This window comes from Calonectris borealis, chromosome 25 (assembly GCF_964195595.1).
Source record: "Calonectris borealis chromosome 25, bCalBor7.hap1.2, whole genome shotgun sequence".
NCBI classification, from domain to species: domain Eukaryota; kingdom Metazoa; phylum Chordata; class Aves; order Procellariiformes; family Procellariidae; genus Calonectris; species Calonectris borealis.
The window spans coordinates 2,516,719-2,543,960 of NC_134336.1; the positions used below are offsets into that span (position 1 = coordinate 2,516,719).

At 46.2% G+C, this 27,242-nt stretch overlaps 1 protein-coding gene across 2 annotated transcripts; it reads left to right on the plus strand.

The window, feature by feature from the left end:
* The first annotated feature begins 671 nt into the window (after positions 1–671).
* On the plus strand, positions 672–25,312 carry SMAP2 (small ArfGAP2). 2 transcript variants are annotated; one of them, XM_075173209.1, is made up of 11 exons: positions 672–859; positions 14,309–14,442; positions 15,025–15,110; positions 15,979–16,057; positions 16,428–16,514; positions 16,980–17,061; positions 17,574–17,674; positions 17,789–17,954; positions 18,214–18,536; positions 21,417–21,466; positions 25,254–25,312. In XM_075173209.1, the coding sequence occupies exons 1-10, from the start codon at positions 757–759 to the stop codon at positions 21,441–21,443; spliced, it is 1,188 nt and encodes a 395-aa protein (XP_075029310.1). In that variant the 5' UTR covers positions 672–756; the 3' UTR covers positions 21,444–21,466; positions 25,254–25,312. The 2 variants fall into 2 exon arrangements, with proteins under 2 accessions (XP_075029310.1, XP_075029308.1); XM_075173207.1 differs by lacking the exons at positions 21,417–21,466; positions 25,254–25,312 and adding an exon at positions 18,978–20,106 and having other exon boundaries at positions 673–859.
* Positions 25,313–27,242: the final 1,930 nt, after the last annotated feature.

Here is a 27,242-nt window from a genome sequence, read left to right on the forward strand (position 1 = left end):
CCAGCACCCCCAAAACCCCCAGCCCCCTGTACCCCAACCCAGCACCCCCAACCCCCCCCAGCCAGCATCCTTGCACCCCCAGCCAGCACCTCCAGCCTCCCCCACCCCCCCTAGTCCCCCAAAGCCCCTCACCCAGCACCCCTGAACCCCCATCCAACACCCTCAAACCCCCCAGCCCCCCGAACACCCCAGCCAGCCCCTCAAAGCTCCCACCCAGCACCTCCAGACCCCCCAGCCCCTCCAAGACCCCAGCCAGCACCCCTGCACCCCGAGATAGCCCCCCAAGCACCCCAGCCAGCACCCCTGTACCCCCACCCAGCACCCCCAAACCTGTCAGCCAGCACCCCTGCACCCCCACCCAGCCCCCCGAACCCCTCCAGCCAGCACCCCTGCACCCCTCAGCCCCCCCAGGCCCCGGCCAGCCCCCGACCCGTACCAGCCCCGCCCCCTCCCAGCCCCCCCGCCGTAGCCCCACGCCGCCAGCTCAGCCCGTCACGTGACCCTGCCCATTCATGCCTCCCCCGCTGCCGCCCCGCCTCCTCCGATTGGCTCCCGCGGGCGCTGCCGCGCCGCAGCGAATCAACGGCGAGGGGTGCGCGGCGGGGGCGGGGGGGGAAAGGCGTTAAAGCGCGCGCGCTGCCGCCTATTAGCTCCTCCCCCTTGTCGCCCCGCCCCCGCCGCCGGCCGGAAGCAGGAAGCGGTGGGTGCCCGGGACGGCGGCGCCGTGACCCGCGGGCGGGCTGCGCCGGCCGCGCCATGACGGGCAAGTCGGTCCGCGACGTGGACCGGTACCAGGCGGTGCTGGCCAGCCTGCTGGTGGAGGAGGAGAACAAGTACTGCGCCGACTGCCAGGCCAAAGGTACCGGCGGCCTCCCCGCGGGGCCGCGCCGGCTGAGGGGGCGGCGGGGCCTGGTGGGACCGGTGGGCCCGGGCCGGCGCGGTTGTCACCCCTTAGTGCCGGCGTGTGGCGGGACGCTGCCCTCCCCCCCCTCCTCCCCCCGCCGCTTGCTGCTGGGGCGGTGGGCTCTCGGGGCCCTCCGGTGTCCCCCCCTCCCCGGGGGCCTTCTCCGGGAGGACAGGCCCGGCGGGGCCTTGGGGGGTGGCGGCTCCGCGCTCCAGCCTCCTCCGGCCGGGGTCGCGGGGGCTTGCGGTGCGCAGCCCCGCCGTGAGCAGGCAGGGAAAGCTGCGGGTGCTGCCTGAGGCCGCTGCAGCGGGGGCCCGGGCGGTCTGGGGGCTCGTGGCACGGTAGGTGGTTTCCCCTTTGGTTGAGCAGGCGCTTGGTGTTTGGAAAAAAAGCCCAGACTTGGCTTCAGCACGGTTTAATTCACTGATAGTGGCAGCAGCAGTGTTGCAGCGGGCTGTGCTGGCGGTGAAACCGCTCCTGGTGCCTCTCGAACCCCGCTGCTGCTGCTCTGCTGTGCCCCTCGTTCGGCGAGTTGAGTAGAAAACTGCCTGCGATCTGCTCATGGAAACTCATCGGCTTTCTGGCTGCGCTGGGGCTTGATCTCGAACGTCAGCGTGAAAACACTTAATTACGTGTGGGGACTGTTCTTCTGCAGAAGTCCTCTATTAAGAGGAACCTGGAAAGCTGGCGTTGCGTAACTGTGGAGGGCATTCCAGCTGAGGAGTAATATCCTGTAAATCAGAGCTGTAATGTGAGCAGCAGATCATGTTTAGAGGGTCGGATAGGAACAGTATTTGAAAGTGCAGTGTGTAAGGAAAAGGAAGGAGTTGTAACCTAGCCCTGGAACCAAGTACCGCTGCAGGAATTTGATATTTTGTCCTGTGCTGCTTTTTCCACTTAATATTGATTTCAAGGCATGTTGTGATCCTTACTTTTCTTAGAAAGGAGTGGAGTGGGGTAGAGAGGAAGTCAAATGTAAATGTTTGAGTTCTAGAAGACAAAACAAATGAATAAAGCAACTGTTACTTGTTCCGTGGTGATGCAGATGCCTTTCTGTAGCTTGCTACTGTGAAATGCTTTGCTTTCCTGCAGCAAAAGGGTTAAGGTTATGCCCATGCCTACCTAAAATCCTATTTTAATGAGCTATTATAATGATTTGGAGATCTGAACTTGAGGCTTGTTTCCCAATAGCTGCAATAAATGAACTTGGAGCAGGGGCTGTCTTTCTGTGTCCCTCTGTAAGTGGGGGACTTAGTCACCTCAGAATGACCTCTAAAAACTGCAGAGCACCGCTGAACAACATTTAAAATGGTGCTGTTAAGGTTTATTTTCAGCCCCGCTCAAAAAAACCCTAAAACATAGTAACCTCATCGTAACAACCTGTCTTTTCTTGGAGATGGTGTATTTTGAGGTGTTTCACACCTGGCTTTGGTTGACCATGTAGGTTGAACATGGTGTTGTTGGCAGAGAGCAGAATGTTCCTCTCACTTGCAAATCGCTTATCTCTTGGCTCCTAATGCCAGTGCCAAGGACAAAAACAGCTGTCTTATCTTGTCTTTTGAGGCATGAGACAGTAATGTACACAATATGGAAACAAATTCTCATAACAGTTCCAGGTTACTTGTTTTGATGTGATTTTATAGCTTCTGTTCATAGTCCATCCTGGAAATGCAGTATTCCAGTTAATTATGTATACAAGTCAAAGTGTACAGTTCAGCATTGCCACTAAAGCTGGAAGCTGCTTGTGTCTGGGAAGATAGATTGCATCAGTCATGAGGAATAGGCTTCTGTTGTACTGAGTTATCTGGCAAAATAATTATCCACTGTACTAACGAGATTCATGGAGGTGCGAGATCTCATTCTTGAGGGCAACATACGGAGTTTGTGGCCACAGGAGGTGTATGTGCAGTAAGCTCTCCAGCCAAGTATCTGACTGGTAGTTGGTGCCAGTCAAAGCATCGTACTGGGCTGCGTTTCGGTTACTGTGGCTTGATGTGGTGTTCTCCCAGCAAGGCACGGGTGCTGGTTTGCAGCGATGGCGAGGAAAGCCTGATGTTAGTTCTCATGGCTGCTCAAAGTAACTGCAACATTCTGCTTTGCGTATGGAAATGAGCCTCAGGTGTACTTGTGCAGAGTAAAAAGCACATTTTATTTGATACATGGCTTCTTAATAACTAAAACTCCATGCACTAATGAGGGGCCACGTGGTATTTGCTAGCTCCAGATGGCTTCCCTCAACATTTTGAGTGCTACCTGGAAGAATAGCTGCTTGTACAACTGATGGTTGCTCTGGTTTTACCTGATTGCAAGTCTGGCTATGCTAGTTGAGATACACGAAGAATGTACTTCTGTACAGTTTTGTGAATAGTAGTTTGCCAAGGTCACGGCTGAAATCTCGTCACCAACCACTGGTTGGTGGTGGCAGATGGTGTTTCTTATGCCAGCTCCCTCCTTTGTCAGCTCACGTACAACATCGTAAGGATTTTTGCATGAGCTTCAACAAAGTTGAAGGCAGAGTAAGAACCTGGCAGCTCATGCAGCACCTGTCAAGACACTTTCACAATAAAACACTGGCTTTTGACCATCTGTTTTTATGCCAAAGTTACTGAATTTTGTAGTGGTTTGCTGCTTGATCTGAGCGTTTCAAAGCTAGCATGACACATAGGCAGATACTGTTCAGATGCCACCCACACTTCCATTATGCCTGTTCCCAATGACCTAACTACTTGCTGGGTTTCATTACTGTATTTTTTTCCACTTCTATATACAGAACTAAATGAGATTACACTACCTGTTAGCCTGAGCTGCTATTTGGTTTCATGCTCTACAGAAATTCTCAGTGTTAGGGTAAAAGTCTATTTTTCAGGAACATCAGCACTCTGATGCTGGCTACTGGTTGGGCCTCTGGGACGTGCTTTTGTTTGCTATGCCATGTTGGTGAACAGTTGGGTATCTTCCATCTCTTCTGTCCTCATCAAAGTGATTGCTTAGGGAGAAGGTTGTCTTCTGTGTTCTTGTTATTACTTGCTTTCCATCAGGCAGTGCATACAAGTGATTCCCAGTCCAACTTGCATCTTTAAGTGTGAGAAGGAGGGAAAAACTAGTTTCTCCAATATACTCTCCTTCCTCATATGTTTGGGATTCAAGTAACTTCCATGGGCCACATCACTCTTCCCAAGGTGTTTCTTTCGACAAGCTGTTGGAGACAGTGATGGTTTCACGTGCTTTCTCTGCATAACTTTTCTGTAAAAGCTGCACAGATGAGCCTGAAAGGAGAACTGCACAGATGAGCCTGCAAGAAGCACGAGCCTGGTGGCTTCCTTTTGGCTTCCCTAGACAGCTGTTAATGTCCTGGGTCTAAGTTGTTGGATGGGGAAAAAAGGACAAGGAAACTGGGAAAGAAAGCTCATGGTGGTTTTTGCTTCTGCAGCAACAAACAGTTGCGGTGGTTAGAAGCTCTTGTTTTGGAGGAAGCTGGGTGAGATCTCTCGCCTGCTTCTTCCTCTTTGCATTGCAAACCTTCTGTCCAAAGTAACTGTGGGTAAACTGGGTGATCTGATCCCAAGCGGGTGGACAGATAGTGCATCCTGTGCCGAAGCAGAGCATTGCTGAACTGCTTTCTGGCAGTGGAGCTTAGAAGTGAAAACTTGGGTGTGTGTGAGAGGTGTCTTCATTACTTGAACAAAACAGGACTCGGGAGCTCAGTGGCAGCCTTTCAGGACATAATCTAGCTGTGTTAGGCACAAACAAACAGCAGATTTCCTGTTGCGAGCGCTATCAAAGGTTACTCGTCTTGGTGGTTTTCACATGCGGCTCTGAATGCTGTCACGATACTAATATTAATGATCAAAAGCAATGATCCAGCATGGAGTCCTAGCAGCACTGCACCACCTGCAGCCATGCAGCTCTCCCCTCAGGACTGCCCAGCATGGCTAAGGTGGTAGAGTGGCTGTGATGAATTATCATAATCCTCTTTTTTGAAGGCCTTTGCTGTATGAATTGCTTGAACAAGACGCGTTAAAAGAAGCTGTTGATGAGTGAGTGGGATCTCTTCTACCAGTGCATTTCTCATGGCAAAGGGCCTTCTGAGGGCAGTTGTGTTGCTGTTGTGGTTTCATGTGTGCGAGATAGCGCGACTGTCAAGCAGGCTGACTGTATTGAGTATCTGTTAGAAGATATGCTGCTGAACAGCAGAATGAGTCTGGAGGCTGAAACTGCAACATAGATGAAGGAGAGCTGTGGTGTAATCTGTGCAAGTTGGACTTGACTTGTGTTCAGTTGTCTTCCAGTAAATGGAAAATGTCCTGTTGAGTAACGCTTACATTAACTGGATTCTTCTCTGCATTTCTGACTCTAACGCTCCGTGCTGAACTTGTGTAATATACAGCTAATTCTATTTGATTCTCTCCTTCTCCCAAACTCTTCCCCTCTGCTCTTCCAGTCCTATCTATCCAACAGGCTCCTTGGATCCAGTTTCGTTGACGTCGGAACGGCAGGTTCCTCCACAGGGAGCACCAGCGAGGACTGCTGTATGTGTCCATCGGTTAAGGTTGCCCTGTGCTCCTCCTGGTTTGTCTGACTCTTCCCTTCGTCCCTTGTGTCTTGTGAGGACTGTGGGTTCCATGCCAAAATCAATCCCTTCTTCTAACTTTAGTGGCTCGATGGGAAACTATTTGTGCCGAACAACAAGAACCCAGATCTAATTCTTCAAGCAGTCTTTTCTGAAAGAGGGGTAGAACTTTGAAAATACCTGTTAAGAGGTGGTTAAATATTGGAAGGGAAGCAGGAAGAGCAGGATAAAAAGCTTGGGGCTACAGTAGGTGCAGTTAAGGAAGGATGACTTCCAGTGGAACGGGGGAGTTAGCTTATTTCAGTTGGTTTAGTCCAGCCAAACTAGTACTAATGTAAAACATGTTGCTAATATTCAGAAAAAATCAGTTGTGACTCAACTCCTCCATCAGCAGACTATTGAATCGCAGCTGAATTTCCTTTTCAGTAAAAGCAATATGAAGAGTAACTTTTTAAATAGCTGCCTAGAACAACTGCATGTGATGAAGAAATGATCGTTATGGGAAAACTGAGCAGTGGGTAGTGATGCGTACTGTTTGCCTGCAGTGGGCTTCAAAAACCAAAGCGGTAGGACTAAAGCTTCTCAGCTTGCCTTAGAAAATCTTGTATTAGGAGAACGCTCAGTCTTATGTAATGGAAGCTTGCCAGAGGGGATGCATATGTGCTTGTACACTCATTTTAATTCTTAGCTGCAGTCACAATATTCTGCAGTTATCTTAATGAGCGCTACATTTTCTCTTCTGCTTTTGAACTGTTCTACTCTTCTAAAGTTAGGTCTGAAAGGAATAATCTTGTGCATAAAGCAGTATTAACGTCACGTGAGTGTAAATGTTCAGAAATGAACTTTGTCCATGAGACTGGTTTTATCCCATAGTGATCTTCATCTGAGAGGTCTTAGCAGTGCTGCCATGGTGTAAGACCCTGGCTGGGAGGGAACACGGCTCTGTCTAGCTGTGAGCCTGACCCTACGTTCACCTGCTTGAAGTACGTTGTAACTTCCCATTCAAGCCACAAAGCGAGGAAAAAAGCACCAGCCTTTCCAGTGGGGATTTATTCTGGAATTGGTTTGTGCTTAGGAGAGCTGCAGGAAGATGCTCTTTGAGAAAAGATATGCAGAGCTCTGAGTCACGTACACGGATGCATGTCTCTACATCTGCCAGAAATAGATAACAAAGATAATCCTCCAAGCAGAGGGCATCTCGGCAAACCGTGTCAGCTTTAATTCCGTTGTTCTGTACCAGCTATACTGACCCACCTGTGAAATGGAGAGCCTGTGTGGTGAGTGGCTGTATAGCAGAGGGTGTAAATTAATGGTCCAGAAATGCCATCTGATTCTCAGCATAGCTGCAACTTTAATAAAAGTTTGTTCCTATAGTAACTGCCAGATGAATTACATAAGGTATCAAACATGCTCAGGAACTTGTGTGCCAGCCTCTTCAGAAAATGCCTCTGCAATTTAAAGGTAATTCATCTTTCAAAGTGTAAGTAGGTTATCAAAACCAACTAGAGAATCAAGAATAGCTTTGGTCTCCTTCAGGTTGATCCAGAACAGTGATTACTTCGTATGTCCCAGGAAATCTAGGACAGAAAAAGTTTGAGCTTTTAAGAGAAACTGACTTAGAGCAAAGCTTCTTCTGACTGTGAAGCTGGATTTACCTGTGCTGCGATCGGACCTTCAGTGCCTTGTTAAACTGCTTACCTCTATTTTTGGCAAAACATGCCATTCCTTTCTGGCCAGGTTATGCCCTTTCTTTATGAATGCCAAGTCCTTTTTGGTAACTTTGATAGAGAAAAATAGTTCATGTCTAGCTCTAGATATTGAAGAGATTCTCAAGCAAAAAGTGGCCCAGGAGCTGAGACTCATTCCTCTGTTAGGAGCTATTTTAAGGACTTTGACTTCTACATATCTCCACAACTCAAATGATATTGGAAGATAGGCTCTAAATATTTTTAAAATGCAGTGAAGAATTAAAGCTGCGTGAGCAGATGCCTTGTAAGGGATTTGATGGTGGAGAAATTCTAAGTTGAATTTTGATGGTATAAAATAGTAATGATAGTGTGAGTTTCCATCCTGCTGCTCTGTTTATATGTGCATTTGGGCACAGGGATGGTGTTTACATATTACCTAAGTTTTTTTGCATTTCATGGAAATTCAGGCCTTGAAATCTGCTGCCTTTACCCTAGCAATTTCTAGAACTGACTTGTGTGTAGTTTTGGCTAAAACCTAGTGCTTGGCCATCAGTTACCTAGTCCCTGGAACACTGAAATCCTGATCTCTGGTATTGACCATCTAGATGCTGGGACTCTTAATATGCTGACCTCCACAGGAAATACGTGGATTATGGAACTTGACTGATTTTTATATATTTTTAGGCATTGTGGTCATCAGTATTGGTAATGTTAACCAGTCCTCTTGCATGGATTCTTATTATAGCATCTGCTTGAAATTGTCACTTCCACAGTTTATTTACTGAAGTAATAAACATCACTTTCTTAAACAGCAGGAAGGACCCACCCTGCTGTTCACAGCATCTATTTTAATTTCCTCCACCTTGCTCCATCTGTGTTTGTATCATCACAGCACTTCTTCAAAGAACAAGATGGTAACAACGATAAGATGTGCGTTGAAGGCTGCGTCTGCAAGCTTACCACTACTCAGTTAGATCAAATGCTGCTGCATAGCTGCCTTCAAGGCCACCAGGCACTCAAACGTTACACATTTCTGATAGACTGTAGAAGATTCAAAGCCTGTTCCTGAGGAAACAGGGCCAGCACCAGCCAGCTTGGTCTGACTTGGGCGGTAAGGTACCTGTAGCAAACATTATGGTTTGGGGAAGGAGAGAGTATACTGGTTGCTGCTAATCCAGCCAAGAAGATTTTTAAGGCAAAGCTCCAAGCTGTTGTCGGAAGCAATATTCTCAACCCCCGTAGATGCCTCTGGCTCTTCCTTTTTGCTGCAAAGAGTGGTTAAAGCCTATAATTACTGCAGCAATCTTCCACTGAAAAAAAAAAAAAAGACAAAGAAAAGCCCCGAAAAGAGCCCTTTTCTCTTTCAAAGGATGGCATAAAGTCAAATTTTTGAACCACTAAACTGCTTAACTAGGCACATATCCTTATCAAACTTCCTTGCTAGAGAGCTTTTTGGCTTTAGCATCCCTGTTTCACTGGATTCCAGTGGCTTCCTGAAAACTACACAAATAGCTTAGTCTGGTACTAAATCTGAGTGTACATGCAAGTGTTAGTGTTTCACAGATCTCAGATTCCTCTATCAGGATGCATGCTCAGGCCAGTAACTAACTAGGCTGCGTTAATAACTAAATAGTGTAATTTAGAGATCTTGAAGTTGAGTTTAACGGTGCTTTTTACTCACTGGCAGAGTTTACCTTGTTTCCTCAAAGTAATCTGAACACTTGACTGTAGAACAGACATCTGCAGTAAAGAGCAGAGGAAGTTGTTTTGTAAGACAGCCTTTGTCATAGCTTTTCTATGAGCGGAATGAATTTCAGTAAGTCATTAAGCAATCTCCTTCCAGAATAAGGAAACCACAAGTCAAAGGAAGCTCTTGGATACTTGGCTATTTCCTCATTTGGCTCTGCAAGAAGTAGGGCTTTTCAACTTTGACTCGATGAGAAATTTCCAAGTACTGGTGAAGGCTTGTACGAGAGGATGTGAATGTCATCTCGCAGGGATTATCCCACTCCAAGGAGAATTTCCCACATCCACTTCCCCTGTGAGAGCTGAGAGGGGATGGTTGTACGATGCCGTAGTCCAACACATGCAGCAGTGTTAGCTGGGATCAATGGGCTGAGCAGGCACATTTCCCTGTTACAGCTGGGCTTTTGCTGGAGTGCTTGCAGGCAGGGAGCCTGCGAGTCAAATGATTGTTTGCACTAAGAATATTTCATTAGGCTTTGAATAGCGATGCTCTCTCCTTCCTGCCTATGAAAGCATCTATTTTCTCCTGACCCCCTTCTCAAAAGAGCAGTGGCTTTGCAGCCAACTTCTGTTTTATTTTTAAATGCCTTCTGGAGGGTTATTACTGAAGAAACTTGCATGAGTAGCTTGAGCCAAAATCTAATGCCTGAATAAAGGGTGAGGAGTGAATCCCCTTGGCATTCCTTGATTAAAAACACTCAAGGGTGTGAACTTTCGGCAAGTGACTAAGATGTGGTGTGAAGTGGACTAGCCAGACTGTGCTGGGGTTTTAAAGGGAATTGGGAGCCTTTTCAGTAAGGGCAGATCATTCAGGCAGTCCTTGTAGGCATTAATGATTCCGGCTTAGATGCTAACTTAAGCTGGTATCACCAGCTTGGTATGCAGTGTTTATTTTGACAGGCTGGGATATAAAACAGTCTGTGAAACTGTCTCATGGAAGCGGACTGGGCCAGCTGAGTTTCTCGCACATAGCTTTCTAGTCCCTGCTGGATGGTGGTGCATCCTCGCTTAGGAATACATTCAAGTATTCAGTGCAGCTTTCTAAAATGAAAACTGGCTGAGCAATAGATGCTTTTAAGCTCGTGATCTTCCTGCAGCCATTGCCAGGCTAGGAATATATCTCAAGGTGGTCTGATCTAGCCTTAATATGGTGCCAGAACTGAGTGTATAGCTGGGCTCTTAAATCTGTTTTGGTTAGTATCCTGTTCTTACTCAAAACTGCCACTTTCTTTAGTTTCTTGTTCACCTGCAAATGGTTGGCATTCTCCAGAAAGGATTTGTGCACAAATCAGGTGATGAACAGGGGCACGAGATGCTTAATCAGAACCCAACAAGCTATGCCCAGCTCGAGTTGGTGCCAAGTAACTTGCTTACCATGGATGTTAAAATTAGCTGTAATACTGAAACAAAAGTGACTGCAGCATCAGGCTTGCATGTCTGGTACTGGTTGTCATTGCAGCAAACTCCCAGTTTTGCACATGGGAGGTGAGTTTTCATTTAGGCCTTAAGCTCTAAAGCCGTCTGGTGGCTGCGAGAATGCCAGCCTCAAGGGAACTATTTTTATAACATTAGTGAGAGTATTCATGCGAGGACCAATTTCTTTCATGTTTCTTTTAGTGGTGTAACAAGCTAAATGTTTGTTAGCCTTGTCCTAAAACCTTTTGCATATAAGTTTCCATGGTTCACTGAACCCAGAGGGTAAAGTGCTCCCTGTGGCGTGCTGTGCCCTCGTGCAAGCAATTAGTGGTGAGTGTCAGGGTGTGCACAAAGGCTGCAAGGGACGATAGGGCTCCACGGCAGCTCTAGCAATGCTGATAAATGCTGCTGTGTTGTTCTCTAAAGTGACTTACCGATATAAAAACATTTTTCTCTGAAAAATTGTGCCCTTAACTTCTGCTAAGGCGTTTTGCCCCTTCTGTCAGTGCTCAGTCACTGCAGCTTCTGTGCAGTCTGCAGCTCGGTTTAGTTTTCGGGAAGTTAAATGCGGCAACATGTAACCGAACTCGCATCTGTAAATACCACCTGGGGCTTTCTGCAAGTCAGTCACCTTGAAAATGGCATGTGAAACTGTGGGGAAATGACTGTACAAAGTTTTCCCCAGCCAGATCTTTACTGCACGCTTCCTCGTGTGATTTTTAGTGTGAGCTCCTTCGTCGTGGCCTCAAAAAAGGGAAGTGGGAGACTTGTTTACATTTGCATCAAAACCCACCCTCTCTTGCCCACAAAACTAAGTGCTTTATAAGAAATGAAATGGTAAAAATGTTTTAGCTTAATGGTTGGGGGCATTAGATACTAGCGAAGATGAAGGTCTAGTAAGAGTGTGTGTTTGGGCTGGTGCCTCTGCATGCTGCATCTGACCCAACCTAACCTGGACACCTGGGCTCTGGCCCGCTGCTTCCTTGGTGGCAGCCTGGTTGGGACGGGCTCCCTTGCTTAGGATACCCTTGCCTTCAGCAAAAGAAACCCTGTAACATTCCTCACTGCCCAAGGCACCAAATGATAATTTTATTGAGTATGAAGTTATTTGGAGTTTGATTCAGCCGGACAAATTTCATTTGCCTCACACCGCTGCCAACAGGCTACTGCTCTGCTCAGCACTGATTATTCAAGCAGCCACTCTTTCCCTGTTGTATTGCACCTTGCTGTGTCAGTCCTTCACTGCTGTCGAGGCAAGTGGTTCTCTTGTACAGCTGCTTATCTTAAAGTAGCTTTTCACTCTTGAGGGGTGTAGCCGTATCTTGTTCCTCTTTTTTTATCATAGTGTTGATAGAATACAGGGCTGTGTAACTAGGCTAAAGAAATTACTAGTTATATCCAAAAGCATGGGATGCTCAGATCTAGAGTTCAAATTCATGTGCCTTGCAGAGCTGCAGAGCTGGCTGCAGACTTGGGGCAGCGTTTCGGAGAACTGTCCAAATATCCTGCTTGTGTGGCTCTAGAGTCACCACCGTGTCAGAGAGCAGACTGCTGAACTTCTGGGATCACATCTTCCTCCTGGCTCTGGACAAAAATGACCCCACATCCCCAAGCTTCAGGCACTTCCTCTAGTCTGTAGATCTGAAGCCTTATGGCATTTACTGGCACTGCAAGTACGCCCAAACCCTGGCTGGAATAAACATCAGTGAAGAGAACTACCCTTGGTTGTATAATGTGTGTTTATCACGAAACCAAATGCTAGCTGCTAGGAGGATTTTTGCAAGCCTACGTATTATTTTTTTTAAATATTCACTAGCATAATGAAGGTGCTTCAGTACTGGGGTCTTCCAGATCTATGAGTTGCAGCAATGGTCAGCTGTTGTTCCTGTACTCAGCCCTTGCTGTTTCAGATCCTGCTTCACAAATGAAGTAACACTAAAGCAGGATGGATATAACAGACTGTACCACTGAGTCATTCTCGTATGTGGTATCGCAGGGTAGGAGGTTGCAGTGGCTTGAGCTAGCACATGTGAGCTGATTACTACAGCCCTGGTGTAGTACCTAGCTGACTATTAATCCTTTTAGTCTATAAAGGCTAAATATATCTAGAGTTTAAATCTAACCTTGAATCTCATGCTTAATCCTGCCAGCAGTCTCACGTTATAGCCTTCAAGGTGTATCTGGAAGAGAACTCCACAAATAAATCAAATGAAGAATCAGAATTCCTGGCTTCACCTTGGTGCGCAACAGGCATAACAGTGAACAAGCCTTTTATTCCCATGCCTTACTTTGTGACTGGCATACTTAGGTGCCTAAAAGTATAGGCCCCTGCTTTGATACATTCAGTCCTAGATTTTGGTAGGTATAATAAAGGAACTGAGGTATAGGCAAGAGTATGCTTCTATTGAGGTCTTCACTAAGAGCTGTTCCTAAGCTGGGAAGTGACTTTGATCAGCTTCATTAAATTAGTATCATTCTCAAGGGCCACTCTTCTAGTAAAAAAGCAGAAAGCACTGGCAGGACAGGCCAAAAGACTTTTTAAAAATCATAATATAAATTAGCTGGAATAGGTACGGGAGGAAAGTTAGAGGTTGCATGCCTTTACCCTAGAAGGGACCATAAGCCACTGATTGCATTAGCAGCACCAAATCCTCAGGATATTCTAGACTTTCCCAGTAAACAGGAATTAAACTGTTAACAACCATCTATATCCAGGAGAGTCAAATACAGTGCTGCTTTTTTAGGGCTTTGAAATTACACTTTCCCCCTCTTCCCCCTCCTACCTCAGTCTCATTTGCTTTGAGGCTTGCTATTTTAACTATGGCAAGAAAAGACAGAATAACTCTTCATCTGCAATAATGCCTGCAGTCCCTGTAAAAAGGGCTGTGCAGTTATTGGAGGCTATCGGGTCCCTTATTCAGGATGTGGCTTTGCTGTGGCTGTTTGGCCATTTACCCACGGACAGTGATATCCAGCCCATGGTGGAAGCTGGCCACATTAACTGTGCAGCTAGCTAGCAGCTCTAGCCAGATAATTTAGTTTTAAAACCTGCTTGTCTTGCACTGCAGAGGACTACTTCGGAAGCTGGTCTTCCTTCAGCAGGACTGAGGGTTTCGACGGCCAGGGTCTGTTGGCCCTGGCTGGGAAGGGGGGCTGCGAGTAGTGGGACTGCCTGCGGACCTCTGCTGTCCCCTGGGTAATGCATTGCCAGGTTTGCTTCAGAGAACTGTTTGCAGTGAATAAAACTAGCTTCTTAATCTTTCCCTTGTGGCTTTTTCCCTGGCATGATCTCCCTTCTACATCTTGGAGCTCTCCTGCCTGCCTGAAAGCTGCATGCAAACCGTGAATCCGGTTAGAGCTGTAGAAACTGCGGAGTGAACTGTTAATCGGTCTTGTGCCAGGATCGCAACCTGGGTTCCTGCCCCCGGCTCTGTTTTTGGTGGCCAGAGTACTGGGCTTTGTGCTGCTCTCCTTACTCAGCTGTATCTTCCTGCATAAGACTAACAGAAGATTTGATGATGCACTCCGTATGTCAAATGCTGAGTATTTTGTGCTGCTTTTCCTAGAGCAGTAGTGAATATTCTGGAGCTGATGCCACTGCAATAAGGTTATCTGAGAAAGATTCTCCATTGCTAAAGTAGGAACACAGACTTATATTGACATGACTGTTACATCAGCTTAAGCAAGAGGAAATTAGGGTTTTATAGTGTCTTGGGTGGTTTTGAATGCCTATTTTCTTCCCTCCTCCTTTTGGAGTTTGTCTTGTGTAGAGCTCTCAAAATGGAAGAGGGAGGCAATAAAATACAAGCTCGAAGTATAATAATTGGAGACAACCTTTAAACATCCTGCTGATGTCTAGTGCCAATTTCTAATCTGGATGAAAATGTAAACGCCTCGGTCCCAGTTCACTTGGTACAGTTTCTCAGTTGCTCAAGGCAACTACAGGTTGACTTGATGGTGTGAAACACTTGTGTCTCTTTGCAGGGCCACGATGGGCATCCTGGAATATCGGTGTATTCATCTGTATTCGTTGTGCTGGGATCCACAGGAACCTAGGAGTTCATATATCCAGGGTAAAATCTGTTAATCTCGACCAGTGGACACAAGAACAGATACAGGTAATGTGAGTGAAACATCAGTGTTGTTCTGTTGGTGGGGCTTGGTAAGCTTGGAAATAAAAAAAGTCTGAATAGGCCAGAGATGTGGGAAATGAAGCAGGAAGAAGATATCAAGCTAGGTTAGATTGGGAGAGAAAATGTCATGATTTCAGGCTTAGCAAACATCAGAGGGTAAAGACAAACACTGCAGGTTTCTGTAAAACTGCGAAAGGCTTCTGTTGGCTGGAGCTGCTCCCTACCTCCTCTCCTTGAGGTTTCCAGAAGACAAACCGTGGACTTCCAGAGTGACATTGGGTTGCTAATGTGATATTTATCTTGTCTTTGAATAAATATTGTGCTGTGGTGCTTAGGATTGGCTAATTGTATGAGGGGGGATCATAGCAACTGCATCAGGGTTCCCAGCTAGTAGTCTTGCACCAAAAGCCGGAGTGGCAGCTTTCAGGTACAGAACAGACTTTGAAAGTCTACACGTGCCTTCTAGTTAACACGGGTAGACTCTTGCTTGGTAGCCTGGCATGCTAGTATGTGAAAGAGCTTTAATGTCTGTGAAACAAACGGTTCAAGAATTCTTTTGAATTGCAGTGCATGCAAGAGATGGGAAATGGAAAAGCAAATCGTCTTTATGAAGCCTACCTGCCAGAGAACTTCAGGCGACCTCAAACAGATCAGCATCCTTTCTTCCTTTGCTGCTGAGGAAACATCGATTCCTTTCATCTTGTTGCTTAGTAGCTGCACTCCTTGCATAGGAGGCTTAACTTCATCTGCCTGGGCATCAGTTGTGAGAATGAGTTCCTAGCTAGGCACCCTCCAAATGTTTCTTCACCCGCAGGCTTCTTGCTTACAAAATGAAGCAGAAGAGAGCTAAAAGGATTGCTTCCAAGCTATAAGGGTGGAGAACTGGAACACGAATGTTACAACCTGAAGCTGTTGCATGAGATGCACTTTAGGGTCTGTGGCAAATAGGAGGGATGACTTTCGAAAGTGCTGAGCATTTAAAATTCTCAGTGAAGACAGATAAAAAGGTTTAACGCTTCTGAAAAATTAAGCTGTAACTTTTACCTTGGAGGAGGGTTTCTAGATGCCCAGTGCAACAGGGGTATAGTGATGTGAACCTGAAGAAACACAGGAACACCTCTCTACCATGATTTTTCGCTTAATCTGGTGGCTGAGGTGCTTTTGTATGCACAGGATCCATTTCCCTGACCACTGTGTGATTTGTGCTAATGACATATATGCTCTTAAGTGATGGTTGAAGTAAATATATATCAGTGAAGAAAATACACTAATTTAAGGAATTTTAGCCCTGATTTAATGTACATTTTGTAGCACCGTCATGCTTGGAATAACCCAAGGGCAAAAACTGAGTAGCTAAAGTAGTTGGATCCAACACTAAATTATTTTAAGAAAGTTACTGCTGGAAATGCTCTTTAAACAGTCATTAGTTTAGTTACAGCCTGTACCTTGTATCCACATGTCAAATAATACTACGTAAGTCTTCTATTCTTGAATCATTTGTCTTTAACAAGCTGCTTGCAGAGCTGTGGAGAGCTTCATTCGGGATAAATATGAAAAGAAGAAATACATGGACCGAAGTATTGACATCAATGCATTTAGGGTTAGTTTCTGATCACTTCTACAGAAGCTTGAATACATGTTAAGATATAAGTGTATGTCTGTCTTATGAGTAAGCAGTGACTCTATGAAAATAGACAGTTTAAATGTTTCCTGTATTAGTGACTAATCTCTTCTCCAAGGCTGATTGCAATCAGTCATTCTGTAGAAAGAATTTAAATTGGAGGGGATCTTTGAAGGCCGTCTTGTCCAACTCCTTGCTCAAAGCAGGACTAGCTTCAAATACAGGTCTTTAGCTGTATTTTTGAGGCTTTTTAGATTAGTAACAGCATCATGTAAAGCTCTGTGTGAACTTTCTCTTGGTACGATGACATGAGTTTTGACCCTCATGTCGGTGGTCTTTTTCCTTACAGAAAGAAAAGGATGACAAATGGAAAAGGAGTAATGAGCCAGTATCAGAAAGAAAACTGGAACCTATCATCTTTGAGAAGGTGAAAATGGTAAGACCAAAAGGCATGGTCATGGATCAATTGTAAAAACTTCTCTCAAGCAGAATGGAGGTAATCCAGCTTGATATGGAAGCATTTTTTCTGGCCTCAGTCATAGTAGTGGATGCACTGAGTCACACTAATGGTAGTAGCTTGTTTTCCACTGCTCAACCAGATACTAAGCAGACGTGTTCTGCCTTGCAACGCAGAGCAGATTGGAATCCTGCTACTCCCTGCTTTCCAGCTTGAGCGGTTACTTTTTTCCTAGTTTAGAGCATGCTTGAATTTGGCATGGGTTCCAACATAATGGGACAATAAAACAACTACATAATACTCACTCTGAAATTCTGTTCACTTTGGAAGCACTTATTCCTACTGGAAAAAAAGGATTTTAAGGGTTAATCTCTCATTAAAGCCTCTAATGTATCAGAGTAAAACCAAAGTTTGAACAAGACTTCTGGTGTTCTTTTTCCCTAGCCTCAAAAGAAAGAAGAAATGCAGCAGTCTAGAAAAAGTTCTCCTAAATCTACTGAACCAGTAATGGACTTGCTAGGACTTGGTAAGAGCCTTTCCAGCCTTATTGCACTTGTTTCAATGACCCTATACACCGTCTCTGATCCTGTGAATTTGGTGAGCTTTATTTTTCATGTCAGGTGAACAATAGGTGATAGGAATACTAGAGTGTTTTGCTTAAACCAGCTCCAGTGCAACTCAAGCACAGTGCTCAGCACTGCAGCAGAAAGTTTTCTTTGTTTTCCTTTACGCTGGTGCAGTGGTTGTGCCTATAGTATTACAGGAGCAGCTATAGTGGTCTCCAGACACAGTGTGGCTCCTGGCTGCTCTGAGGTTGATAGGACAGATGTGGCGCAGCGCACTTCCTTAGTCCTGAGCCAATTCCTTGTCGGCACCAGAAGGACAAGCGAAGAGCTGGCAATATGCCTTGGCTAAAGTAGGTTACAGGTCAGGTCACTGCGTTGAGTGGCATATGTGCAAACCGCTTAATTGGCAAGGAGGCTGCCCCTCGGCCTGAGGCCGTTGTGATGGGTGTTCACACAGCTTTGTCTCTCCCAGATGCTCCTGTGACAACCACTGTTACAAACGGCAGGCCTAGCAGCTTAGAGAAGGATCTTGATCTTTTTGCATCGGTGGGATCAAACTCTGACTCCAGGAAGGTAAGCAGGGAACATCAGTGCTTGACAAAGCCTAGTTAGATGCTTCAGTGAGATGATGTGTGTCTTCCCCTCGTGCCGAATGCAGCTGTTGCGCTTGTGCTGTCTCTGTCTCAGGTCGCTGGCTCTATGCCAACATCTGGAAGTGCTGGTTCTGTTCCCGAAAACCTGAATCTCTTCCCTGAGCCGGGAGGCAAAGGGGAGGAAGTGGGGAAGAAGCAGCTCTCGAAAGACTCGATCCTCTCCTTGTACGGCTCTCAAACACCTCAGCTGCCTGCTCAAGGTAACAGATCTCAGAACAGAGCTGTTGAACGGCAGTACGCTAATTCAGAGTGGGTGGGGTGTCCTGACAGCTGACAAGCAAAGATGTGGGAATGTAGGTGGTCCTTCTAGAGAACTGGTGAGTAGCATAATGAGCAGCTTAGTCTGGATGTCATGGCCAAGTGAATGTTGTGATAGTCTCTGATTTGAAGGTCGGCATTTCAGCCGCTGACAATGAATACAGCAGTTCTTCCCTTCATCGCTTCTCTGCCTTTTTCTAGGAGCAATGTTCATGGCCCCAGCTCAGATGACATATCCCGCAGCAGCATATACTAGCTTCCCAGGAGTAGCCCCTTCCAGCAGCATGATGGGTGGCATGATGGCACCATCGGTGGGAATGATGGCCCAGCCTGGAGCTGCAGGGATGGTGACTCCCATGGCCCTGCCAGCTGGATATGTGGGTAACGTGCAGGCAGCCGTCATTGGTGTCCCCAACGGGATGATGGCTGCACAGCAGGCTGGCTACGTAGCTGGCATGGCAGCAGTTCCCCAACCCGTCTATGGTGTGCAGCCAGCACAGCAGCTTCACTGGAACATTGCTCAGGTGAGGTGTGATCATCTGCTGACCCAAAGGTGGATGGAGGGCAGGGGAGGCACATGCGATTGAACCTAGCCTGTTACCTGAAGACTTCAGTGCTTTTATAGCCTGGCTCCTGGGGTTGGGTGAGGTCTGCTGATACTGCAGGCAAACTGAGGGATCACAAAGGAGTAACTTGTTCAGAGGTCTCAGTGCTTGGTGGAGAACAAAAATCAGTGCAACAATGAACAGCTAAACAGCTGAACAACAAATCAGCTAAAACGAAAACTTCCTCAGCTTGCTAGACGGGCATACTCCTGAGAAGCCAGTGACTTCTGTTCACCATAACTCTTTAGAAGAACTTGCTTAAGCCTGTAATGTGTTGGGGAGCAAGAGTTTTACCTTTGACTGCCGTGGGCTGGCAGTCTCCTTGACATAGCCTTGACTTCTCTCCTCTCCCCTTTGCAGATGACCCAGCAGATGGCTGGGATGAACTTCTATGGAGCTAATGGCATGATGGGATATGGACAGTCAATGGGTGGAGGAGGTGCCCAGGGAAGCAATCAGTCCCTCAGCACTCAGATGTGGAAATGATCCCTTGCGTTGTGACCATTTTTGCCTTCTGTTCTGTTCTTCAAAACTGCTCCATGAGACATTCAGGGTTTTTCTTTCTGGCTGGCTGCCCAGCCTGAACCTCTTTCCATAACTGAGACCCATCTCTGCCTTTTCACTGTCAGACACGGTGAAACCTCAGTGACCAGAACATGAGCTCCCCTGTATTTAGCACAGTCAATGCACACTTCTGGGGTGGACCCCCTCCTTGCACAAACCTCCACTAATGCTTCTGGGTAGCACTTAATGTCCTGCTGGGTATCTTAGCAGAGGTGTGACTGAGGAACTTGAGAAATCTGTACTTAATACTGCCTGTAATGTCAGGCCTTTTAGGAGTCACTTAAACTCTAGTATTAGTAGGGGTTTTGGTTAGCAGAGGGGTGGAAACCTCGTTTGGTGCTGAGGAACTGGATTTTAACCCAAACCCAGGGGCAAGCAAGCCTTGCTACCTCTTCCCTTGAGTGGAGTTCTCCAGAGCTGAGGCCTCGCTGTGCTTGGCTCACCAACCCTCATTGGAACCAAAGTCATTTTGAAGACCCCTCTCCCTCCCCCCGTGAGCAAGCAGGATTCTCGCGCAGTGTGGGGGCAAGCTGTTTGGAATGTGAAACTTGCACTTCAGAGTGGCTTTTCTGTCTCATATGTGGTATTGATGTATTTAACTTTTAACAATCTAACTGAGAGTTAACTTATCAAGGGCTGAGAGCCCACTGCAAGTTTTCTTACACTTTTAAAATTGCTATGACATCCTAATTTATACTTTTTTCATATTTTTTTTTTGTTCCTGTGTAATCCTGGTACCCTTTCCTGGCTAGTTTTTGACATTTTAACCTAGGCATAAAAAGTGGGTGGGTCAGATTTCTTTTCTCATCTCAGTAGAACACAACTGCTTAAACTCATCAGCGTGAGCGAGATGTCAGACTTCTGCGGTCTACTTTAACCTGTGTATATGTAAATTCCCAAATAAAATATTGCAGTGAAACCTCAACTGACTTATCTTGTTTTTAAACAGCATAACAGATTGTGTTAAAACACTACTGTCACTGTGTGAGTTGTTCACTTCAGGTGTGTGGGGATTTGGAGCCTGTCATCCAAATCAGACTAACTCCATCTGCTTTGTAGCAGGGCTGTGTCCCAAATGTCAGGCGAGACTAGTGTTTGCCTGAAAGCTAAGGACTGCCAGTACGCAAAGAACCAGGCTCAGCAGAGGCAGAATCGGGTCAGTTGACACTTTTATATACAAGAGAGACTCACAGCTTAGGGGTGTGGGTCAACGCAGCATTCCTGCAGCTGTGGCTGCAGGGAGAACTTAAAATTATTAGGACTGCAGCTTTACACTGATGTTCAACAAAACCTGACCAAGGCCTATTCAAAAGGTAAATTCTAAGCTTTTACAAAAAGCGGTAACAGTGAGAATATGAAAGGCTGGGGAGATTTAGGAGTCACCTAAAGAACAGATACGAAGGCCAGTTTTCCTTAGGCTTGTGGGTGGCTATGTGCAGCTGCAGGGGAGAGAGCTCAGCTGATTGTGTGAGCCTTGAGTTGATGGTACTCTGCTTGCATATTAATTATGGTATTTCTTTCCTCAAGTCAAAACCTGCTCTTTTCAGAAAAAAGAGGCTTTCTTCCTCTTCCCCTCCTCCCCAGCATATCAGCTGGGGGGGAGGGTTGGCTTTTTTTAAGCTACACATGGTTTTGGGCTGGATGCTTTAAGAAGCTCAACTCAAGCACGGAAAAAAGTTTTCAAGCTGGCTTTAATCATCTTCACTTGCTGCCCCAATACTGTACATGCAGGTACAAGCCAATGAAAATGTGAATACTTCAGTTTTTTCCTCCTTGGGAAAACTGGCTAAGAATATTTTACAAAATAGCGTGCACCCTCACAGCCATCAGTCCTGCTGCATATAAACCACAAAAATACAAGAGTTTTACATTAAGAAAGACCACACACATATAAAACATTACATAACACAGGTATAAAATTGCCATTTGCTTTTTTAAATCTATTACCATTCTCAAGTATCCATCACAAGCCCATCCCCTTGTCTTGAACATGGAACTGGGGCTTAAAGGACCCCCGAGTTCACCCCTCTGCGGCAGTTATTTTAAGGTGGAGTTGTTAAACTTACGAATCTGTCATCAAAGCAAAGTTTATCACAAAATACGAGTGGGCTAGTGAAGGCAGCCAAATTTGTTCACTAATGCGATTACATCCTGGCTTCCAAAAGTACAAAGCTAGCCAGGGTGAGTGTGTCAGTCCTGTACGAGTTCTGCACCTAACTCTCCTTTTCCCCTTAGGTGACGGATGCACACAGAAAGACGTAAGGTTGACGTGTGCCACCGAAATGGTGAGATGTCTGCTACCTTTTTTTCATTAGAGATTGAAGGCTAAGCTCATAGTAGCAATTAACTTGTGGCTAATGGAGTTCTGACAATTTCCCAATCTAATGGGACTCTTGGTTTAGGTAATTCTTCTCAGTGCAACCTGTTGGGGACTTAAGGATGGAAAATGTGAAGCGGCATAGATTTCTGTGTCCTTGCACGATTGTATCCCTTTCATGTGATGCACCCCTGTTAAGATACTCGTCTTAGCCTTCTGAAGCTGCTACCGGGAGGAGAAAGGCTATGGTAAGAAATGACTGTCTGGCTGAGTTGTTCTGGGTGCATCTCATTGCCTTGTACCTTTAACGATCTTGGACCCTTTTGTGTCAATTTTCTTTGCCAGTGCATGTTAGTATTCCGCCCCCTCGCACTTTTTGGGGGGCTAACGCAGTTTAAAAGGCATAGGCTGTGTTTAAAGATTTGTAAGGTATAGGTAAAATCCCTCACCTGTCTTGTTTGGGAATACAAATTCTGAATTTTTTGATAGGATGAATGCTTCAGTTTGGATGCTTCTAAAAAATTAATTGGTGCTTTTTCTCTGTGTGCTTATGTGGGTTTGGTTTTGGTTTTTTCCTAGTGCCGTTAGTAATCAAATTCAAGGACAGAGTTCAATTCAAACTTGGAGCTGCTACTTTACCAAGCGTTGTTACTAAGATAGATGTATATGTTTTCATATTTGAGGTATAAACTTCTGAGATTAATGACAGATTCTTGACTCCTGGACAATATCTTAAATGGTCCAGGTGCTTGTTCATCACTTAATTTTGAGGTGGGGAGTAGGACAACATGATGGGGAAGATTATTTAGTTTTAACTGCATGAAAAGATCAAGCCCTTTTAAGAAAACAAGGCCACCAACTTCAAAGTGCTAACATTCAAGAGGCATCCGCGCCAGGGTCCCTGGCCAGTCGGGTACAAGGAGGGGGGTGCTGCTCCGTCCAGAGGCCCTCTGACAGCAAGCATTGCTTCACGGTTCTCGCTGCAAGCCTTAGAGCAAAGTTCCCTTTTTTTTAGCAAGTCCTGGGATCTAGCAGATATATACAGACAGCAATCCTGTTAGGAAATGCAGTCAGCGTTCAATACCTGTCCTCCACTGGAGGGACACCCTTTCTGCCTGCTGCTGAGGCTCCCTCTCTCCATCCATGCTACAGGCAAAAGCTTTAGCGAGGGTTTACAGCTCCTCCAGGAGCAGCAGCACGGCCCTCAGCTTGTCCCAGCCGAGATGCTCGCCTCCTTGCCGGCCCTTTCTGGGAGGGGAGGGTGTTAGGGGAGCAGGACTGCAAACACCCGTGTCGGGCTAAGGGGCAGCCTTTGGAGCGCTGTTTATCTGCATGCTTTTAACAGGAGACAGTAGGGGTACCTGCTGTCCAGCCGCATCATCCCTCCCTCCAGAGAAGCACTCTGGCCCCTTGCTTCCCTTGCCCTTTAGCTCAGCAATCAATAGTGCAAGTGCTAAATGAAGCAGAGGTTGGGCTCGCAGAGCCAGCATGGGAGCAGGTGGTAAATGCACACCCCGTATAATTGCTCTTCATTGCACAGTTACAACAAAAAATAACCTGAATGTGATAGAGTGCACTAAGCTCTGGTTCTTAAAAAAAAGAGAAGAAGAAGGAGGGGGGGGAAAAAAAAAAAGAATGAGGTATACCAATAATCAGAGCTCCAGACAGGCACAGTGGTCGCACCAGCTCTTGGGTCTTGGTGGCAGCTGCTAAACCAAGCGGCTTTCTCCTGGATTCCCGGGTGCTACTGTGCTCCGTTCTGGTGCCTGTGCCCGAGGCAGATGATCGGGGTCAAACAGTGTGGCGGTTATTCAGACAGCAAGACAAACACTTAGGCCCTTTACTGTACATTTTACCAAGTCGTCTTTTAAAACCTACATCTTCCCCAAATACGGACCAGCTCAGTTAAGGTGAGCGTTATTGTCACATCTGGTCACTGAGTCTGTTTTGTACAACTGCAGCTGTGTTACACGTAGCGCATCTTTACCCCACCAGTTCCAACCGTGCTTATTGCAGACACTTCTTTTTCCATGGGAGTTCTTTTCTGCAGCCTTTCAACCTTCTTTTTAGCTCATAAACATAACTGTTGCACCTCTAACAACCAGCCAAGGGTTGAGGTGTTTTCTATGCTCGTGAACATGAAGTAGAAGGAAGACTTCCAGTTGAAACAGCTTTGCTAGAGAAACATTGGAGTGGGCCATCATGCCTTTGGCACATCACAGGATGCAAACCTTGCTTTTACCGAGGGAATTTTACAGATCTGTCTGGAGGCATGAAAACCCAAAGGAAAGCAGAGAGCGCTCTTAATATCTTTTTCCATCTGTGATGCAAAACACATTTAGACTTTGAATTCAGCCATCAAGAAGAACGGTGCCTGAACACTGTTCCTTGACCTTTAAAATGCAGTTATTTTCCAAATCAGTAACCAAATGCACACCCTTAAGGACGTTTACAGATGTGCATTGTCCAAGCGTTTCACATCAACCTGGGAAGAAGTGTCTGAGTCAACTGGAAGAAAATAGAAGGTGGACTCTTTATACCTGAAAAAACATCACCGGTGCTGTTTTTATAAATGGTCTTATATCAGTAAAGACCCTTACATTGTACTCACTGCTGCTGAGTATTTGCAAGCCCACTTAAACAAGCAAAGGTATTTAAATGTGTTAACTCCTCTCACGTGCACCGATGTGTGCAAACACGTACAGGTACAGGCTTGACTTTTCAAGTCTCATCGCTGCTAGAGCAGTCGTATAAGACAGTGAACAGAAGTGATTCCCTATCAATGAAGGGAGTCCTGATTTCACTCCTGCAGGAATTTCTGGTCTTGTATTTGCAATCAAGAGCTACATCTGTAACTGCTTCTGCAGAAAAGGTTTTAAGAGCTGGAAAAGGTGGCCATGGAGGGAATACTTCCCACCCTCTCAGTTGCTCTGTGCCATTTTCCAAAGCCACGTAATAGGTTTAGTTTTCTGATTGCTGGCCTGGTAATTGGTTCTGTATCTCACTTGATTTCAGGAAAACTGTGTCTAAGCATCCTCTTCCCATGCTTTCAACATGCTATGGCGTTGATGAAAGAGGAGCTAATTTTTGATTGAGCCCAGAAGCCTGGCCCACCTTCTGGTGCCCTAGAAAATTTTCAGTCACTCACCTTTGGCAAATAAAGCCCATTCCAGGCTTGTAGAAAACCCAGGGATAACTTAGGTCTGGGCATGAAATCATGTAGTGTTTTCTGTGCTTTGCTGCATGGCCGAGACTCTCTTTGTACTAGAGTTTAGGGATGTTTAAGTATCATTTCAAGGCTATTTTGGCAAAATCTATCCTTGTTACTCAAGTAGGGTGCCTTGATTCTGACACCAGCATCTACTGTCAGCTGCGTAAGGTCTTCTGTGTCTCGGGTGGGTGCTGCGTGCTACTTGCTGCTCACTTACTGCTGGGAGTGCTGGGTATAAAACGGGCTGCAAAGCCAATTCAGTTTAATATTAATTATTCTTTCTAGGGGAAAATATCTGGAAAGTCGAATGGTTTGAATTTCCTTTCCTGATGGAAGGTGGAGAAAAGGGAGGAAATAATCTAATGCATAATACCTAGTCAGCGCAGCCACCTTTTGCAAATCATATAGTATATTAAAAAAATGCCCTTTGCAATTAAACATTCCCCCAGAAAAAAACCTGGAGTCCAGAAGCTTGTGGTTTTTCTGGTGTGTCACGTGTAGAAAGCAACTGGGTGTCTTGGCTTTTTTGTTCTTGTTGTTCCAGGCAGGAAAACATCTGACACATGGTCTCACGCATTCAGAAACGAGAAGGAGCGGATGTTGCAATGTAAACGTAGCACACTTCGGTCTCTTCTCCCATTTTAGTTTTTCCACACAAGTGTAAGGTGGGTCCTGACCCAGATGCTTCCCCAGAGAAGTGAGTACCAGCTCCGGGGGGGGACTGGACACGTAGTGCTGAAAGTGAAGAAGTTAAGGTTTTGATGGATTTCAGTTTGCCTAGTGAGTGACAATCAGCTGAAGTCACTGGCACAGTGGCTCTGCCTTGCCGGGCTCTCAACGAGCAGGAGGAATCGTTCCCACGAACCCATCGCGTGGCAGCAAACGAGAATACACCACTGAGAAAGAACTGGGGTGCGGTTTGTTCTGACGTTAGCTACGCTGTTATCCTCCAATGCATCCTCAGTAAAAAATAAGCCAAAGTATTTGGGTTTTCCATGTTCCCTGGAGTACCCAGGTGTGCCTTCCGGAAAATAGTTCTTTTCTCTGGATTTTCCATGTGCCAGCAAGGGCAGGTTTTTCTACTGGTGCAGAACCAGTGAGCCTTTTGCTAGACCTCAGGCATCTGCTGCTGTGGGTGCGTGCCGGCCGTCCTGGTGTTCCTGCTGCTCTTCATCCGCTTCTGTTCTCTGTCTCAAGAAAAGCGTGACGTTGCTCGCGGAGCAGGGGAGCCATAGAGCTCTGGAACTCGCTGGAGGAGTTTACAGCCAGCGAGCTCTGTGCTGGAAGGGAAGGGGGTGGGATGCTGTCTCCACACCAGTGAGCAGAAAATACCTGCAGAGCTCCCTGCTCTGCCCACGCTGCTATTCCACTTCCCTGTGGACATGGTTGTTGTCCCACCACAGGCAGATTTTTCATTTTTCTGTTGAAATCAAGTTGGTAAAGCAAAAGCAAATAATGTTAGCTTGAAAGAGCAGAAAGCTTTTCCTCTTAAGATGCCTTCCCTCATGTATATTCAAAAATCCAGCACACCGGGGGAGAGAAAGTTTAGCCTCGTCCAGGCGTCGTTGACCTCATGTAACTGCTTCGTGCTCTGGAAGGAACGTCGTGTTCTAAACCATTGTTTATTCCTGTTGCAGTAGTCAGGGACCGAGTTTGCTTCCTCAAACCGCTTGAGACTGTTAGCGCATCCCACAGCCCTATGCGTCGCCGTTCAGCGCGAGCTCAGAAATCAGTGCGTGTTGCTTGGAAAAGCACGGACGGCTCCAGCAGGTGAGGATTTAACACTTGACCAGGCGGGCATTGGGGTCTTGGAGCAGATCCCTCTCCATCCCCGCTCAGCAGCGTGCAGCCCACTCTCTTCTCGGAGGTCTACGGTGATTTTGGTTTGGTACAGATCCAAAGTCCACGATAGCAGCTGAAATTCCTTGACACGATGTCGCTAAAATTGTGGCGGTTGTCGGGTAAACCAGCCGCCGAGCAGTGGAGTTTTGCTGACCCCCGGTTTGGGGTTTGTGGAGGGGACAGCTTCGTCGCAACAGTCTTTTCCTTCAGGTTTGATTTTGTTCCGTTGGGGCAACAGGTTCGAGCTGGTTCATCGTTCCTGGCGTCACCAGGAGAACCGCAGGTTGGTTTTGTTGTGCTCTGAGCATTGTGAAATTCTCTGCTTTGCCAATAAATAACTGTAAAAAATCCCAACTGTGCTGTGGGTTGATTTGTGTTAAAGACCGAAGGTCAGAGCCATCTGGTTGGTAAAAATTCCCCGTTAACCTTTTGTCCTCTTCCAGTCTCAAGACTGCTCATCTTTTGGTGTGTTGGGTTTTTTCTCTCCTTTGGAAACTGATCCTTCAGGACAGTCATTGCGTTAAGTATATTTTATGAAGAAACCAGAGTTTCTAGTGGTGTCTCCCCTGAGTATTTTCAGCAAATTTCATTAGGCACCTTCAAAAAAAGCTTCCGTAATTCTCGGTTTTGCTACAAGAACTGGTCCCTCGGGGGGAACCAAAATGCTGCTTTAAAAACAAACAAACAAAAC

What these genes read in the sequence shown, in the direction of transcription:
- SMAP2 (XM_075173207.1), top strand. Translation starts at nt 757, where the DNA reads ATGACGGGCAAGTCGGTCCGCGACGTGGACCGGTACCAGGCGGTGCTG. An exon ending in AGGCGACCTCAAACAGATCA is followed by an intron (nt 15,111 to 15,978) that starts GCATCCTTTCTT and finishes AGCTGCTTGCAG; the next exon opens with AGCTGTGGAGAGCTTCATTC. An exon ending in TCTTTGAGAAGGTGAAAATG is followed by an intron (nt 16,515 to 16,979) that starts GTAAGACCAAAA and finishes CTTTTTCCCTAG; the next exon opens with CCTCAAAAGAAAGAAGAAAT.